We start from the raw sequence: 19,152 nt of genomic DNA on the forward strand, positions 1-19,152 counted from the left end.
AAGAAACTGAATCTGTCTTACTAAGCTGTGTTTTACTCTGCAGTTCTTGAGACCTCATTAATAAACTGTCCCAAAAGAAGAAGGAACGCTATTTTTGCATTTAATCCTCACAGGTTATCCATATTCTCCCTTGGCCTCTATATATTGCATAGCTTTAAAGGTGTCTTCCAAAAAATATCGAGTACATTGTTCCCTTTTGCTAGAAATCTAAGCCATTTAGGGTTAGTATCTAGTTTACTGGCTAATTGTTATAACTGAAATTGCACAGCCACCATTTCTGGGAATATTGGATGTAGCCAAGACAGGCTGAGTGCCTGGTAAGTTGAAGAAGCAGTGGAAAATGTTGGTCAAGCTGTGGCTGTTTGAATTAATTTTGCAGACACACCTGAGGCTGAGTGTTCAGTGGCATTGACCTGTTGCTATTATTTGCATCTTTCCTTTGTGGTTGTTGTCATTATCTATTATATTGTATTTTTAATGAAAAAAAACACATTTATTTTAACTTTAAGAATCCTGAATGGCTTTGCAAACTGAATAATTAATAATTTTTTGTATATCAAATATGTTTCTGTGTGTGAAAAACAAGACGGGAAAAAAATAGTGTAAGAAGCCTCTAATGCTGGCATTGAAAATGTAGGAAATGCAGCCAGGAGCTGAGGTCAGCAGAGAAAGGCTCCTAATGTAGGTAATTGCCACTGCTCTGGGAGCTGGGCTACGGACAACTTAATTCCCTGAGCTGAAATTTTGTCATGACATCCATTTACCTCTAAGTTTGCAGAAGGCACCCTGGGATCTTTGCAGACTGTACACTTCAAAGGGGGACTGTGCTTCATCCAAGCTCTGAGTGGTAATAAGTAAGTGAACTGTAGCAGTGCAAAGACGTGGGGGAGCTTTTTATGTAAATTTATGCAGTTGTACAGGTGTGTGAGCCCTGGAACAAGCTGCCCAGGGAAGTGGTGGAGTCACCGTCCTTGGAGGTGTTTAAAGGTGTGCGGATGTAGCACATCTTTAAACTGGGGGACTTGGCAGTGCTGGGTTAATGGTTGGGCTTGAGGATCTGAGATCCTTTCCAACCCAAACCACTCTATGATAGAGTGAGAGCCATGTGCTCTGTGTATCCCTGTCCAGTGAGTTTTTTCCAAATAAACACATACTTAACTCCCAAATCTTGCTGATGTTTCATCCTAGTACTCCCCCCCGTTTGTGTTTTCATCATTTTTTCGCAGTCCAGTGATATTTTCCAGCTATCACAACACTCTCACACAGCATAGATCTACGTGATGGGCTGAATTAAGCAGGAGGACACCACCAGGAGCAGCACATCTACCATCACTATTGTCACAAGAGGCAAGGCTCCTGCCTTCCTCTTTTTCTTTTCTAATCTTTTAAAAGGAATCTTCCAGTTTTATATGCATATGGTAAGATTAGATTAAAGCACTTATGTAGTCAATAACACAAATACAGGAGACTGGTTATTTATGTTCCACATGGATCTCTACTAACAGTCTTGATCATAAGGACAAGAATGATGAATTTTTACTCAAGTCATACATACTGACGGGGTATTAGATGTGTGCATGGTGCTTATTTGAAAGAGCACTCTTTTGCCACTAATTTTTAGGAAATATGATTAATGTCAGTAATGACATGGTTTTCCATCCTGGAGCAGTCTGTCAGGGCTCTCAGGAGGTTCATTTTAGTTTAATATTCATAGATGAACTAGCCCTTTTAGAAGAGCTTTTCTGCTTTTTTTCTTCTATTTGCATTTCAAATAATTCCATGGAATTGTGTGGGAGCAAGAGGATTGTCTGCTGAATGCTGATGGATGCAGTAATATTAATAGTAATAATATCATTAGTAGTGGTAAGGAAATAAGTAAATCACAGAAATTTGCATGTGTCCTAGGTCCTGCAGCTGTGTATTTTTCCTTAATTTACAAGAGGTTTATTGCTGTTTATTCGGAATGGTAAAGCCCTCCCATCCACCCTGTGCATTGGCATCCTCCATAGCCCAGACACCAGTTATCCCCAGGTGAAGGTCAGCATTGTGCACCCCCAGTGCAGGATCATCTTACCAGAGTAGTATTTTATTAAGTGCTGGATCTGAGCTTTTGTGATGAGCACCCTCTTCTAGGCAGAAAGAGGTTTGGTCTGTAAATCAGAAATGACAGTTTGTAACGGGAAGAGAAGAGAGGGAAATGGAGCTGAACTCTACGTTCTGGAGGGGCTGTAGTTTCTCATTACAGCCCCAGGAATCCTCATGTACAATTCTTTGCCAATGAATGGCAGCTCTGCTGCCCACAGGGCTCTGTATGGAGGTGGGGGCAAGATTGCCTTAATGCTTTGGGTTGGAGGAGAGCTGCTTTTTGTTTTTATTGTGGGTCTGGAAGAGATGAGAGAAATAGTTTTATTCTTGTTTGTTCTTTGTGTCATGTGCTGGTGGCATTCCCAGCCAGTTCATGAGAGGAATTTATAAACCAATATTTTTACTAATCTGCAGGCTTTGTAGTTCCACAAGATGGTGCTTACAATCCAAATCAAAATGGAAGTATTTCTCCTCCTCTTCTCTGCTGTTAAATCCGAAATGAGATCCATTGTTACTGTAGAAACTACTTGCATGCTCCAAACTGCATCATATTTGTTAGACAATATGTAATAAATCCAATTGAATTTGAAGCACAGGTACTAAAGAACATTAATAAAGTACAGTTTCTGATGCATTCATTTACCCTTTTCATGGTGTTTGTCACTTCAATTTCTACAGTCAATTTATGATGCCTGGTAATTAAAAATGGGATTCCTTAATAAATTATGCAGGAGCTGGGTCAAATTTTGAATTCAGATTCAGAAGTGCCCTGTCCTAACTTTGAGCAGGAGTGGAACATGTGCAAATCTAAGCAGTCTTTCATTATTAATGGGAAAAAAGATGGGTTTTACTCAGTGGTTATGCTGCTTGGCGTCTCTGGAGCATGTTACTTACATTTTCCTCTTTGCTAAAGTCAGTAAAATCCAGTTGATGAGGTCATGGCTTCCTTTTGTTTTACATCCAGGATCACACTGTTCTCTGGGGTTTTCAGCAGCCATCTGCATGCTCAAATGTGTTGGACTGGGGAGTGTTTTTCTGAGTATCTAAAAACCACAAATTCTGTGTGTGTGTGTGCAGAGTATTGCTTGTCTAAACATGGATATGAGTCTTGGAAAAGATCTGTCACATTTCCTACCATTACAAAAACCTAGGTGAGTTATTGGAGAGATTACTTTAGCCAGAGTGGATCAGCATTACATTTATAATGTGCTTTAGATGTCTTCTAAAAAGCAAATTAATTGACTCATCTGTTGTGGCCTCAGAGTAGAGCTCTTTTGTCACTGGCCCAGGGAGAAAAGTTGGGAAAAGTCAAAAAACTTAGAGAGTGTGGGGTTATTCACAGAAGGTGTAGATGCAGGATTGATGGTTTGTCCTGGCAGTTCATGAGTGATAACTACATTTTCAGTTAGCAAATCCAGCATGCTATTTGGATGCATTAATAATTTTGGAGAAAGCTCTGGGCTGCAACATGAGATACTGAATATTAAATTTATGTTAAATACCAGTGCCTGCTGGGGGGGAGAGAATTAGGAAGTGCCTTCTCTGTGTTATTAGTGAAGTTTTAATTGTTCATGTCTTGTTCAGAAGTGAAAGGGCTTTATGGAAAAGGAGAAAGCTCTTGTCTGTGCAGAGTGCAAGATGGCCTTCTCCCTCTGATGGCTCCTCTTGAATCTGCAGCACAGTGAGCCAGGGATGCTGTTCAGTGAGGCACCAGCTCCTCTGGCTGCTTCTCTATAGAGTTTTTATTTTAGGCTAATAGGTAACTAAGGGAAAATGCCAACTTATTGGGTTGTTAATTGAAGCTAGGATTTATAAATAGGATTTTCATCAATCAAAAAAGGCATGGCTGTAACGGTAAAATATCTGTAAAATAAATAGATTTACAATGGAGGATAGCATTCAGCACCCTAAAAATAGCAGCTGCTGCCTCCTCCATTATGCAGTGTGAACACTAGCTAGTTTGTCCTGCCAAGGGACTGCTTTTTCATGAAGCATCGTGGAGATAATACAGATATAAGAAATACTACTGCTATACAGTAATTTTAGAAGCCCTTTGAAAGCTATTTAACATCAGATTAAAAAAAGTCAGTTCACAGAGAGAAAGGAAACATGAGAGCTAGCTGCAATAATAGCTACAGGCTTAAAGGTTCTCTCAAGGAAAAGAAATGCAGTGCTAACTAAGCAGGTTAGGAAGAAACAGATTATGGCCATGTATGCTGTTGTAATTGACTGCATTATTCATGCAGTCATTCCAAGGTGTGTTTCTGGATCTGCTCAAAATGTTTGATGTGAAATTAAGCGACAAAAGCTTCATAAACCCCTTTCCCTGATGTAGCACTGAGGAGAACCCAGTGTTACTCTGACCTCATGTAGTTTGGAATGCATTTGGGCAGCATGACTGCCAGGTATGATGGAGTGTGATGCAGAGAGAGCTACAGAGCTCCTTTATGAAGATCTTCAGTAGCTGTGGCTCTTGTATTTCTCTATGCAGATAGGAAAAGGAACCCTACATTTCTGAATTGGAACTGCTTTATGTAAGCTAAAGGGTTTTTTTTGAAACCCCTTGTAGCTTGAAATACCTGCTGTAGCTGGACAGTATTGCACTACACCAGTGTCAAATTCCTGTGCATCTGGAAGGCTCAGCCTAACTTCAGGAGTTGCCCATTCTGCAGCTTCCTCTTGCCCTCCCATCCCTAATTCCTGGCGAGCCATATGAGGGTTGATGCAGCCTCTGAAGCTGCCATTTTCTGTTCCTTTGTAGTTCTAATGCACCATCAGAAAGCATCTGTCTTAGCTGTGGCCAGCCTCTCGTGTGTGTGAGACACACAGAAGCAGTTGCAGCGCTCCAGGGACAGCATTAATATTTAGCCAAGCTGCCAGCACTCCAGTGAGAACTGAGAGATGTTTTTATACATCTGTGCTGACAAATAGAAGTCCTGTTTGGAATGCAGTTTGCACAGCTGTCCTCATTCCCCAGCAGTGTGTCAGAAATGGTCTTGATGAGATAATTTTTTTTTTTATTCATTTTACTAATTTGCCTCTGTTTTAGGGAAATTCCTACATCACCCCAATGCAGAAGAATGTTTACTCCTTCCTGGTCTAAGACATCTTGAGGTTATTACATCTGAATGCTCCCAGTGTTCTTGGAAAGCTCTGTGCACAGTGTCAGCCCTGCTGCAATAACAAAGTTGAGGCAGTATGAGTCCAGTGTTACTGCCCTACCTAATATTTGGGGGGAAAAGATTATGGAAGTTGCTTGTGCTTGCTCCCCAGACATTTCAGTGTGGAACTTCTTGAGAGATAGTTCTGTACCAGTTCAGAACACTGAACCTGTAAGAAGCTGAAAATTCAGCCAGTTTATATATATTGATTAATTAATTGTCCATGCCTCGATTCTCTGCCATTGGAGAGCTCGGAGTGACGGTTCAGTAAGAGGAAATAATTTGAGATTTTGCTGTGACTGTTTAAGGGCAACAGTTCACTTCAGAATGTGTAACTCCTGCAGCTTTCCCCTTGGTTCTTTGAAAATAATGGTGCTTTAGGAAAGAAAGTTGTCAGGGAGGAACTTACTGACCAGAGAACTTAAGTGGATTAAGTTAAAATTAGATTTTAGTCATCCTGCAGAAGAAATACAGGTTTATTAACTGGGAACAACACCATGTAACTGTGAGTGGTTATTCTATGTCAGTCTTTTGGCTATTGGGGACCAGTTTGTGTCCAAGCAACTGGGCTGTGTTAATGCTGAGACTGGGGATAACTTTTGAGTGATGCTGAAATCAGCCACAGTTACATTCATTTATTTGTCTTTGGGTTCATTGCATTGTAACATCTTGTGGTTGCATCTTTGTAATGATTATGAGAAATTAAAATTTTAAGCTTGCGGTTTTCCTGGAAGGTCCTTCCAAAGTGTAATTTGAAGAAGTTTTAGAGTACTTTGAAACGCTGACTGATAAAGGATGAGAGGTCCCTCAGTGCTGGCAGAGTCCTGGCAAACAGCACTGAGGCCCTGTGAGAGCAGCAGGTTCTCCCATGCAGTGTCTGTGGGCTCAGGTAGATTTTACCTGCCCAGGCACTTGTGTTCAGTGGCATCTCCCACTGTGACTGATCCTGAGTGTGGCTTGCTTGCAGAGGGGCTCTGATGGCCCAGTAAGTCGCAGAATCATTGGAAACAGGGGTAGGTGTGGTGTCAAGAACTCCCTTTGTCTACCTTCATCCATAGTTGTCTTTGTTCTCCTACAACCAATTTCTTATTTTTATTCTATTTTCATTCATATTAGTACATATTAGAAATTCTGGGCCAGTTATTTTCATGTTTGTCTTCTCATGAGTTTTACCTTGTGTTTTTACAGTGCAATAATTTTTCCGTAGTCTGTTGGAGTTGCAGCCTAAATGTTGTTCAAAAACCCTGGTCATAATATTGCTCCACTGAATTTTCTCCATTGCATTTGGGAACGGACTCATGGGATTAGTTACAGTTACTTTAGTGTTTCCATTTTTCTTTTTATTGAGTACTGCCCTACTCCATCTAGAAGTGTAACTTAGACACTAAGTGAGAGCTGTGCTCATTTCCCAGGGCAACGGACATGTGCCTGTGCTGAGTGGATACATTTGTCTGTTCTTACTGTATTTTTCTTTTAACAAAGCCTCCTTCTGTTTTCATTTGAATTGTTCCTTAAAAGGTCCTTGAGGAAGGAACAGAATCAAGGTGAATAGTCAAATATCTTAATTGTGGGGTTTTTGGCCAAGGTCTTGCAGCGAGTCAATTTGTCAGAGTCCCAAAAACTGCTGCTTTTGGAACATATTACATGATAGAAATTTCTTTTTCTATGCAGAAGTCATGTCTGAGCATTTCGAAGCCATCTGGCAGTTTGGTGGCTTCATATCGTGGTTGTGTTCTGAATAAGCCTAAAAGAGACAACAGAGAGAGGGAGTGTTTGGAAGGACTAATTTGGCAGCAGTCATATTTCTGGTGCTTAACTTCACGATGAAATACTTTGCTGTTGTCACCATGAATCTTAATGATTAATTCTTTGCTTCTGGCAGTCATGGAATATTGAAAATTGCTAGAAATACGATCCAGACAAAGAGTGAGCCTGAGCCAACTTCTTGTCACATGGATGCCATATACAAATGGATGGTAGATTTTATATAACTTTCCTCTAACACTTTCAACTAGGGTTTTTTTTTTTAATATTCTTTAAAAAAATGAAAAAATTATTTCTGAGCTGTTAATTTTTCTCCTGTGCTGTGGTGAAATAATAAGATTTGCATGTGATTTTTATATACCTATGTGTTCACATGCCTATGGAGACCAATCAACAACTACCAATTTTGGAAGTGCACCAGAATTATATTCTGTTAACAAATAGAAGTTCTATATTTAGTGAAAATGCTGAGGCCTGCTGTTCATATCCAAGGAATCTCTACTTTTTGGAATCCTATGCATCAGTGAGGTATCTCCGAGAAGGAGCAAGGCAGCTGCTGCATTCAATTTGTACAAAATCCCATTTTTCAGTAGGACTTGGAACAAGATGCATGGCATGCAACAAGCCATCTGATTAATCAGCAGAGAAATTGCAAACATCAGCAATGTTTCAAGATGACATAGGAAGATCTGATGCTGTGTCTCCTTGTACTTTCCATATATAGATCTTTGCCCTTGCTCTTCCCCTCCTCTCCAGGAGAGTTCATGTGAGGTTTGTAGTTGGACTAAACACAGGCCTGCCTGGAGTCTCTGCCTTTTGTTTTCTGCCTTCCTAATTGGCTTTTACTGGTTATTTTTCAAGCATGATGGTGTCAAGTCAATTTGCTCAGGAGTCAATCATGTGACATCACGATGCTTATGTAAACACTTCCTCCAGTTTGCAGCTTTATTACCTCGGTGTTCTCCAAAGGTGCCTTCCAGAGCAAATCAATGACATGGGTGTCCTCTAGGGCGACCAGTGGCAGGGAAAGAAACCTTAATAAAGGCATGGGCTTTTGGCTGGCTTCACTGAAGCTTCCTCTCCTGGTGCTTACAGGATGATATCATGAGGCTCTGCTGCTCTTTTTAGCTCTTTATGATCTGAAGAGTGTAGAGTGGTCTTGACAGCAAGAAGTTGCCTTGGTAAGTATTATCTTAACCTCTATTTTCTTTGTGAAAACAGAGGTTAAGATAATACTTACCAAGGCAATTGTGGGGTTTTTGTGATACTGTGGCAGGGGTTTTGCAAAATCTCACTTCTCCACAATACAAGTGGAAGATGCTTTTCCATTTTGAGCCAATGCATTGATGGGGGAAGGAGAAATTGCTGAAGTCTCAGTGGTGGAAGCTGTGACTGACTTATGGTCCCTTCTTTTGGGTTTAGCTAACAGTTTATATTCCAGCTGGTCACAGTTTTTCCTGTTCCTAAGGGACAGGGTTATGTTTTAGTCCCAGGGTCACTGGAAGTTAAAGTTGCTTTAGAACCTGGGCACAAAAACTGCAGCTTATGGATGAAAATGAAGCAAGAAGTGCTCTTTCAGAAAGCTGGAGCTGATGAGGGCCCACTGGAAACATGCATTCTACTCTGATATCTTAAGGGAACAATGCAGGGTTAAAAAAAGGAACTTGGAGCGGATTTGTGGATCAGATGCTGTGGGCATGCCACTCATACCGTGCATGTATCATTCATTTTAGTCCCTCATCCCAAGAGCCCTTTGCCTTGCGGTTGAAAACACAGGCACACTCTGGGGAGTGCTGGGGGTGAGGTGAGGGGAGCTGCCAGGGATCCTGGCTCAGTAAACACTGCAGGACTTCCCTGTGCCCTCCACAGGCTTCTGGAATACCTGCAAAGGGCTGGATTTCACAGGTCACAGCTTTGGGCTGTACTTTTTGGAAGGGTTTGGAGACTTCTGAAAAATTACTGCAGGCTATCCTTTTATAGTGATTGCATTTCAGTCTTTGAGGTTTGGTCTTACGTGCTGCTAAAGAATAGGATGGGACCACAGGCTTCCTGTTCACTCCTTTGGAAAGCCTTTAAAGAGAAGTTTTAACTATCTTCTAGCAGAAGTTATGGAATTTGCTGTTATAAATTTTGTATGATAGCTGATATCCTTGTCAAAGTAAAGGAAAAAAGTTAACTAAAGGATTTACAGAAATGGTAGATACCTTCTATTCAAGAGCAATAGACTACAGAGGAGCATATGGCAGATTTTTTGGGGAAGAAAGTGTGGGGCTTGGTGACTTCAATTTATTTAATGTTTGGAGTATTGTTTTCCTATCCTCATTTTATGTTTAATTTTTTTTGCATTAATGAAAGAGAACATATGCTTCTGGCTGTAGAATTCTAATTCTGTGGATGTTTTAGCAGATGATCTGAGCTGGCATAATTTAAATGGCAATATAGCAAACATAGTATTTACATGATGGATGGTGGTTGAGCAGACATTTAAAAAAAATGTCATACACAATTCACACAGATCCTTTTGGCATTTTATAACTCTGAATTTTGTTCCTGTGGCTGCACATTCTGTGTGCCCACAATTTCAACAGTTAACAGGATAAATGAGTAAATGTAATGTAAATGTAAACAAATTTTGTCTTGATAGTAGCCTTGTAAAAGCCTGTTAGATGTGCACAGAGGTGTGCACTTGAACTCCTATTCAAAAGTCTCATCTGGGGCACACATTTGCCATTATTTTAATGACTAGAAAGGAATTTTTATATAAATAAATAACTTGGATTCTAATGTTGGTTTCTCTGATAAAGAAAATCTTTAAAACTAGGGACCCTTCATAGGTGTAAGCTGCATGAACACACGTCTCTACTGATCCTGTCACCCATTTGCTCTCTGAAAAGGGTTTATGAAATACCACAGAGATAGAAATCTCCTGCACTGGTGAGCTTCATCTTTCTGAACTGTCTGAAACGTCATCCACTACAGTTACAGGAAAAAAAAGAAATTCTCCTTGCAAAATCTGGACCAGTAACTCCAGATTATGGTTTAAACTATTTCAGCCTGCCTTTCCCTTTCTTGGAGAGATATTTACCTTGTTTTGCATCTCATGTCAAACCATGTTTTTCTTGCTGCTGAATTCTGCCATGTGTTGCTTTGTTTGCAAGTCGCTTCCAAGCCAGTAATCATAAGCACTCCATCTGGCTGGGGAGCAGAGTAGTGATAATGTAAAAGGACATTTCCACTATTCTGTTTAAAAGAATTCTCCATCTGTACCAAATCTGCCATTTTAATGAGATTGTAAAGGGGTTTTGTTGCTTTTCTTTCTAGAGGGGAGGAGATTGATTGTTGGGATGGTTTTTTCCTTGTGTATCTTCTAATTACATGATTGTATCCAAGGCCCTTTCTTTTTCCTAAGCTAAGAATTACTATAGGAATTTGCAGGTCATGTAATTCAGGATGCAAAGGAATAAAAGGATCCTGGAAATTTTATCCAAAATCTATAAGACATTGATTTTGCCATTAGTATTGAGCCTGTGTGCTACTACCCTTTGTTAATAGTATGCATTGAGAAATCATACTGAATGCTCTAAAATGGATTCACAAGGTTAAAAAAGAAAATACAGTGTCACTGTGATTTATGGCAGTCAGTAATCAGAGCTGAATTGATGGATGTGAATGTGCTGAGATGATTTTTTGGTGCTGGCAGATTTTAATTTTTCTTTGTGCTTTGCTTTTGTAATTCTGATCGTTGCTCTTTTAAAATTAATGGAGAGAGAATTGGACAACTGCTCTTGTGGGAATGTCACAGCCTAAACCAGGCTGGTTTTGTGGAGGTTAATAGGCAGTGGCCTGGGTCAGTCATCCACTGGTGTCATCACACTGATGTGAACTCAGAAAGCCAAGGGCCAGCCATTGGAAAGGCAGAGCAGCCGGCAGAGGAAATTAGCAGGCAGAGTGTGGGGAGAGCAGTGTCAGGGGCTCCTGGAGGAGCAGGCTGGCACCCAGACCAAGCTGGCACTGGCCACAGCCCTGGGCTGCCTCAGGAACAGGGGCCACGGCCCGCCAGCAGAACAGCAGAGACTCTGTGGAATCCTTGTCCCTAAAAATGTTCTTTCTCCTCTGCCAGCTTGGCTTTGGGATTGCCAAAAATTCCGTGTCACCAGCCCGTGCCAGGAGGCTGCAGTCCAGGGGCGTGGGGCACCACCCCACAGTGGCCTTGGTCCTCCGCAGGGACTTGTGACTTTCTGTGAAACTGCCCCATTTAATCCTTTCACCTACAAAAGAGACCTATTTGGCAAGTTTTAAATTTCACGTGATTCCCTTGAATCCTATTATAGAAATTATCATATTTCCTTTCTCCTTGTTCTCAAGCACCTCTACAAAGGCAGAAGAAAGCTGTTTAGGTACCTGGGCTTTATTCAGAGCCAGCTTTTCTCCAGTTAGAAACAAAAATTCAAATTAATAACTGATTAAACACTGATTAATAGCCCTGTGATCTTGGCTTTCTAGAACTGGGATGTTTGCATTTATTGTTTTGAAATTACGGTTCTCAGCTCTCAAAACTAACAGTAATGCTAAACCAAAATTCAGTTTTATAAATTGAATATTCAGGATACTTTGGTTTGTGTGGTGTTGCTGAGGTAGCTGTGGTTGGGACAGTGGTTGAAACCTCTGCTACAGGGAGCTCTGTGCAGGAATGTCAGTGAGGTAAATTCATTTAAACCAGCTTGGCCATCCTTTTGTACTTAAATTGAGGTGGGAGGCTCCTCCACCCTGCAGACAGCTGTTGCCTTCTCTGTATTTAGTCAGTGGCAGAAGTGGGTCTTACTCATGAATCCTATAATGCCCTCAGCAAAATGTGCAGGAACACAGGGCAGTTGTTAAATGCATCATCAGTGATATTAATGAAGTGTTTTCCAGCCAGGTCCACCTGAGTGCACGGCTGGTGCACCAGGGCCTCAAATTTTGCACCTTCTGAATACAGAGATGTCTACATAGAGAACTGGTGTGATAACAATTTGGTGTTTAAACTCAAGAGTGCAAAGCTCCTCCCTGGTGGCTGCGCTCAGGTTGATGCAAACATGGAGATATATTTCTGGAAAATTTACATTATCCCAATAGTGTTTTACATCCAGCTTATTTCCTTTCATCAGCATGTCTCAAGTGAGACATTAGGCCTGACATCTTGTCTGACCAAAATATTAGGCCATGATTATTTTCCTCCTACTCCACTTTGCTGTTCTCCTGTGCCAGTGAATATCTGTTTCCAGCTCACAGGTGTGAGGTGAGATGTGTGACAGGAAATGCAGTGCAGGAGCTTGTGGTGAATTGAAGATATTCCAGTATTCCTTTTCTCACAAGGTGGGCATTCTTTAAAGCCACTCCTAATGTAGGGAAGCAAGAGGAAAATTCCTGTTGCTGATGATAGCTTCCATTGAAAAGGGAGAAGTCTGCTTTACTAAAATCAGGAACCTCTCTCTGGGCTTCCCTCTGAAGCAAAATTCTTTTGCCCTGGTGTTGCTTTTAATCTCTCTAGTTTAGGAACTTGAAGTACATAGAGAACAGCCTTTTAGTTCAGAAAAATAGCCTCTAGAACCAGCGGCACAAACCTATCATAATTAGTCATCAGAAAATCTGAATAAATATAAAATTACCATGGAGTGGGAGGCAGGCGTATGTGGTATTCAAAACACACGGAGTGTAAAATGATGTTATTGTTGCCTTTAGAAATAGTTCAAAGTAGTCTGCATTAGAAAGAGCTGATAAGCAGAATGACAAAAGCTTGTTTCATGAGTGATTCCAAGCAGCAGTGGTTTTCTGATCAGCTGATGCTGCAGCTATTTTGGGTATTCCACAGATCATGATTACATACACGGGGAATGATTGGAGGCAGCAAATATGGTAAGTGAGCCAGGAATCCTGGGACACGCTCTGTCACTAACTTAACAGTCTTCTCTTCCCTTGTCCTTTGCCATTTCAATCGCCAAGGGAAGTGCAACAAGTGACCGTGCTAAGTTCCTTAAAAAAAAAAAAAGAAAAAGAAAAAAAGAAAAGCACTTCCTGAGGCCGCTATTTTTAGCAATGGTGCAGTGTCCAAAGTGTTAACTAATTGAGTCATCAGGTTTCATATCTGGCCACAGAAAATGGCAGTGGAAGAGGGAGAATGCTTTCCAGAACAAGTAAGCATTTGTGGATTCTGAAATGAGTGAAATCTGCATATCGAGTTTCTTGTATTAGTGTTTTAAGTCTTTGATTGTTTGAGGCAAAGCTGGATGTAGGAAGAGGTACGTTTTGGACTGTTTGGTGTGTTTTGTTTTCTGACGGCTGGATTATGGTATAGGCTGAGGTGGCAGTCAGAATATTGCAATTATTTGTTCTCTCCGTCTTGCCAGCGGCTACCTTGTGTTCAGAACACTCAGTAGAAGACTCTGATTGAAATTGCACAACATTTTGTAACATTGTGTTCTGTGATCAGGGCCTTAAGTAACACAGATATTTGTAACACTTGAAGTATTTTAGCCAATCTTGCATATTTAGAAAAAAGTTTAAAATCTGCGCTTTGAAGGTGTATTTTTCAAATAACACGCCTCTTCTCCTGGAAATCCACAGGTGAATTAACCTTGCAGAGGAGCCAGCTGTAGTGCTGGTAGTGATCTGTGAGGAGGCACCCGTACCACTCTTATTCTGAGAGAGTCCCAGTGACCTTCAAGGTGCTCCCTGTGGGATTTAAAAATTCCTCAAGTGAGGAAGCTGCTGTGAAAGGGCATCCCTGTACTCCATGAACCAGGTTCAGAGGGTCTTCAATAGCTTGGGTGATTCACATCGGTTAAAAACCACAAAGCCAAATCAGTTCTCTAGGCTACTCTACTGCAGAATTTAAAAAAAACACACAACAGGTTCCCAGGAAAGTGGGTTTGTGTTTTTAGTACTGATGAGTGCCAAGCTTTGTGGAAATGTCAATTAGTGGCAATATTTTTTTAGCTAGAGATGCTACTGATGCCAGAACAGAGCTGTTTACTAGCTAATTTCCACATCAGCAATAGCTTTGTGCTCTGAAAAAAATACTGCAGTGAGTCCTCTTAAATGTGTATATTGTTGTTTGCTTGCTGTCAGCACAGGACTGGATGTTGTTCTCTGCTAAAAAACATCTTTGAAAACTGGTTGTTTTGTAGTGAAGATGTTTTTCCATAAGCTTATTTCCACCAGTAATTTCAAAACTGTGGAAAACATTTACTGGGATACTTTTTTTTGTGAAGTTATTTTTTGAAGAAGTGCTTATTATTCAGATATCTTACAGTACTTGATTAAACTTTCTCCTGTTCAGTCCTGAGAACTTTATTTACTCTCTCCTGCCTTTTGTAGCACAGTGGTATCTATTTTCGTGGTGATAAACATCTTTGCTGATGCTCCACATGAGCCCAGCAGCACAGACCCCGCCAGGCACAGTCCCTGCAGGCTCTGTGTGCAACGGCTGGGCGAGCAGAGCGCGTCGCGCTGCCCCGGCCCTGGCGTTGGCAATGTGCTGGTCTGCAGGATGCTCTGCCCCTCTCTGCTGCACCAGGATGGTATTTTCTCTTGCTTTACAGGGGTTTGTTACCAGCTGTATAGAAACTGCTGTTTCTGTTCATTTGGATGTTGTTTGGGGAAGGTATAGCAGCACTGTTATTTGGGGTTTAGCAGTGGAGAAGGGGCAGAGTATTTATGTTTTAAGCTTCTCCTTGCTGATAAGTTTTTTTTTCCTTTATGAGAAGTTTTGTGTTCATCCCCTATGTAAATCTTACCTAGGCTGCCCTGCATATTTGAGAGGCAAGAGGGAAACAAGCTCTATTTCACTGCTTGTTTATGCTGTGGATTTGTTCTTCAGGGGTGATACTTTAGCACCCCATTCTATCATCAAATGCTGTGGGACATTCACTGTATAGGGCTGGTATGCTTGGTTGTAGCTTATTTCTGTGATAAACTGATCTTCACTTTAATGGTAGCACTTAAAACAAGTTCTAAATCTGTGTCTGTTAAAGTATGAGTAAAGTCTTTTTGGCCAGTTTGGAAAGTTTAAATTCCCTAGTGTTATACCATTACATTTGATTAAACTGTTATGTGTTTTTCAAACATACTTCATTTTGATGCTGAGAGGAAGTGATAATTTTGGGATTAAAATAAATTAGCAAATCTGGTTAAGGTGAGTTAAAATATTAAAATAGTTCTGCTGTTTGTATTTTTGTTCAAAAAATTGAAGTCTCTCCAGAGATACTCAATTCCTCACGGTGGTTCTGCCAAATCCTGGCTTTCTAATGCACCGTGGCTTTGAAAACTAGAGAAATATTAGTTCAGCTCTGCAGCTGAAAAGTCACCATGTGAAAATGGCATCACCCAATCTGCAGTGATTTATCTGTATATTTGGTAACTTTCAGAATGAAACTGAACTCTGTGTTTTCTTTCTCCCTGCATTGATCCCAAAGATCCCATGCAGCTAAGGTTGTTCTCACTGTCACTGTTTTCAACCTGTTTGTTTCTGTAAATGCTGGTCCTGCCCTTGCCTCAACAGGGATTTAGATTCCTCATTCTGCTTTAGAACAGATTTTTGTATTTAAAGCTAGGGCAGGACTTTTGAGCTTTAAACTAGAGTTTGAAATTTAGATAACAGATGCAGGGCTCTGATTTTTGCTCACAGATTTTGGTGCTTGGGCTGGAAAAAGCACTTTTCCTATTGGAATCTGAGCTCATCCTCAAACCCAGAACATGTGGAGTGAGGAACAAAACACTTGTAAACTAATTTACATTCGCTGTGCACGCCACTGAGCACATTTCATCCAGACAGCCCCAACAAATGCTATGACAGAGCTTTCCATGCCACTGCACAGATTCCCAGCAGTGGATGCCAGTGTTTAATCATGGCAGAGGAGGGGAAGGGGAGCTGGTGGCTCTCCTGGGGCTGTGCCCAGCCCCACAGCTCCGTGCAGACCACATCCCATGGCACCACACCTGGGAGAAAGGGTTCTCCTCTGTGTTTGCAGCAGTAACAGGCTGCAGTGTGTGTGGCACCTGCTCTGGCTTGCTCTGCATTGCCTTTGTGGTTTACAGAGGTGGGGTGGGTTACAAAATGGGCCTGGAGTGACTGGGTTGGGTCCACAGCAGCAGCCTCACATGGAAAACAAGCTATGGGATGTTGTGGGCAGCAGGGAATTGCAGCTCCTGCAGAAGGACGTGGCTAAGCCAGCGCAGCCTCAAGTATCCCTGATGGTATTCCCCAGTGGGTCTCAGGCATCTCCAGGCCAAGATTCAAATTGTTTCCTGGCAGGTTGCTCAGCTCCTGCCCTGGGGGACTGCTGACTCTCCTGTGTGAAATTGCCCTCATGAGTTTGGGAAGTGCTGGGTAGGTATTTTTCCTCCTGAACCACCAAATTACCTCAGTCAGTCTTTAGCTCCTGGAGGATGTTTAGAGAATACTTTAGTTTCTTGGTTTCATTGATTCTTTGCCATTGTAGCAGGGTCTATCTATTTCACAAGGAGGTGTCAGGGCAGCTGGTTCTGTAAATGTCACAGGCCCTCCTGAGGTGAGCTGCTATGGCAGACTTTATGTAATATCTCTGACTGCCCATGCAGAACTTACTGGTAGCAAGTTTATGACTGTTTTGCAAATCTTGAATCCTCTTAGTACTCAGAAGCTCTTTAGATAATTTCCACTGGCCCTTCAGGCTCTCTGTCTGTCACATCAGCCATGTGGAGTTCTCCAGCGAGAAACCCCCCAACCAAGTGTCCAGGTGTGTAAAAGGAAGAGGTTCTTTGCTCCTGATAGGGGTCATAATCCCTGCTGTGGAAACCTATGCATTGGCACTCACAAACTGATGAATGTTTCTAATTCTTGTAAGAATCCTAAACTATATGCCCCCTCTCCCCCCCACAAAAATTAAACCTCTAGTAGACAGCTAGCCATTCAGATGCCTTTAAAACCTAAAAATGCATAGATTTTAACTATATGTGGGGTTTGCAAAGCTCTCAGTGTAAATTGGTGTGTGTCTGCATGTATTTTTGCCACCTCTGAAATGGCTTGACCAGTTATCATCAAAATCTTTGTTTAATGATAATTAGAATTTCAAAGTTCCAAGGCAGAATCAATTTGGTTTTGAATGAGAGTTGAATCCAAAAGTAGGCATTAAGTAGAAACTTATGAATTCATGGTACTGAAAGCTCTTAATAGATTATGTAGCTTGTCTATAGTTTTTATAGTTTATTTGCTACAGTATTTTGGGGAAAATTTATGTGCATGACACTTCCCCTGACATGGAGTTTTCTCCATGTTACTACTACTAACTTCACCACATCTGATTGAAGCATATATACATGATATTTTTATAGTCAATAAAATCTCTCCCCCTAAAATCGATGGTATTATCTCATTTAGGTTTGTAAACCCTCCCCCCACCCTCTGAAATTATAGACAAATAAAAGCAGTGTACAAAATATTTTGACAAGAGTTGCAGAACTCTTTTCCTCTCCTTTTTGGGTCTTGATTCTAAAATGATATTCACAAAGAGAAGAGGAGGTGGACTGACTGATATTTTTCATGCAGTAATCTGAAGAAAGTGACTTTAGCATGGAAGTGGCTTTAAACTTGGGCCTGAGATGTGCTGAAATTATCTCCTTGCTCTTTGGATAGTCAGCCCCTGAGAGGAAAACAGCAGGGAAGAGATCAATGGCATCTCATCTAGCTTGACATATGAAACAGTTATTATCTTCAGGTGAATATAAACATGAGAAGAAACCCTGGAAGCACATCCAGCCCTTCTCTGGCTCTTTGTGACTGTGGTAGCAGTTATGAAAGCCAGTGATTTATTTTTCACTTGTAAATGTATGATAGGAAAACTTAAGAGAGGGAGAGATGAGTCACTATGGATTCAGGAGTTTCTTCCCAGAATTTGAAATAAACTTCTAGCTGCTGAGACCTTCAGCCTGGAGGGTGAATCTTGGATTTGAAATGCCAAAATCTTTTGCCTTTTAATGCATCAGATCCTTTTCATTACTTGTAAGTGTGAGTTGGTCACAAAGGGCCTGGTTCTTACACTGGTTGTTACTTCTAATGGAGTACAGTGGTTCACTGGTGAAACCAGGGATTATCCCAGTCTTAGGGTCTGGAACAGAACGTGTCCCAATTTACCTTGTCATTTGTCTTGTCATCCAGTCCAGTCTGATAGCTGACAAGTCACTATTCAAGACTTTTATGGTCTTTTTATGGACTTTGTTGTTTCCCATTAAAATTATTCTTGCAATTTGTTGGTCTTGCATATTTAGAAAGATTGTGTGTGTTTTGCAGATGTACATTGATTTTTGTAGTCCTTGATCTTGCTTTTGGTGTTACTAATTTAATGCATTCAAACCAGTAATAGTTTTCATAAGTTCTTCAGGTGAAGCTGGCACACCAAACCTGTGCTTCAAAATCTCAAAACTTTGTCTGTGCAAGCTGGCAAAGCATATGGAAATAGTGCAGACCTTCACCTCCTGTCTGAACTTTGTCCCTGTGGGGATCTGATCTCAGTTCAGATGGTTTTGGTTGGGTTGTCAGATCATAATTTTGTACAGAATGGCAGTTCAGTTACTCTGTATTTGTTGAGTTATCTATGTTGGCAAGTAAATAATGTGGAGATGACATCTTTAGGAGCATTTTCAGCTTGGATGGTGTGTTCAACACATTATAGATACTATATGTGGATGTTAGGAAAGAATTTGCTGTAACTCTGTGTCTTCTGTGCCTTGGAAATCACAACTCCCTTTGCTATTTGCAGAAAACAATAACTGCTGTTTCTCCTTTCTATGTTGTGCTTGAGCTTTCTTGGGAAGCAGGCATTCAGGCATTTAAGGACAGCCAGGTGGGATTGGTGGTGTCACAAGTCACAGGATTGAGTGAAGGAGGCTGCGTGCACAAAGTCTAAGCAACTTTCACAGTGAGAAAGCTGCATCACAGCTCCCCAGCAGGTGTTTGTCACTGCTAGCAAACAATGTGCTCTAGACCTCTCTGTGCTGTTCAGGGCAGTCACAAACACCTTTTTACTGTTTGGAAGCTGTGAAATGTTCTTGGATGTACCCGCCTTGACAGCTCAGGCTCTGGGTCCTTTGGAACCACCTTCCACTCCAAGTGGTTCATTTTTCATGG

The 19,152-nt window shown here is 41.2% G+C and overlaps 1 protein-coding gene across 26 annotated transcripts in view; it reads left to right on the forward strand.

Moving 5' to 3' along the window:
* The window catches only part of ANK3 (ankyrin 3), a 284,651-nt gene that overhangs the window by 123,031 nt on the left and 142,468 nt on the right, over window positions 1–19,152 (forward strand). Inside the window, exon 1 of one of the 26 annotated variants that reach the window (XM_030950839.1) lies at window positions 12,833–13,183. The exons of the other annotated variants lie outside the window; for them this stretch is intronic. Coding sequence (XP_030806699.1) covers window positions 13,148–13,183 — 36 coding nt within the window. The 5' untranslated portion in view covers window positions 12,833–13,147. Of the gene's footprint in view, window positions 1–12,832; window positions 13,184–19,152 lie in introns of those variants that run through there. 26 annotated transcript variants of the gene reach the window in all.

Source organism: Camarhynchus parvulus, chromosome 6 (genome assembly GCF_901933205.1).
Source record: "Camarhynchus parvulus chromosome 6, STF_HiC, whole genome shotgun sequence".
Taxonomy (NCBI): Eukaryota; Metazoa; Chordata; class Aves; order Passeriformes; family Thraupidae; genus Camarhynchus; species Camarhynchus parvulus.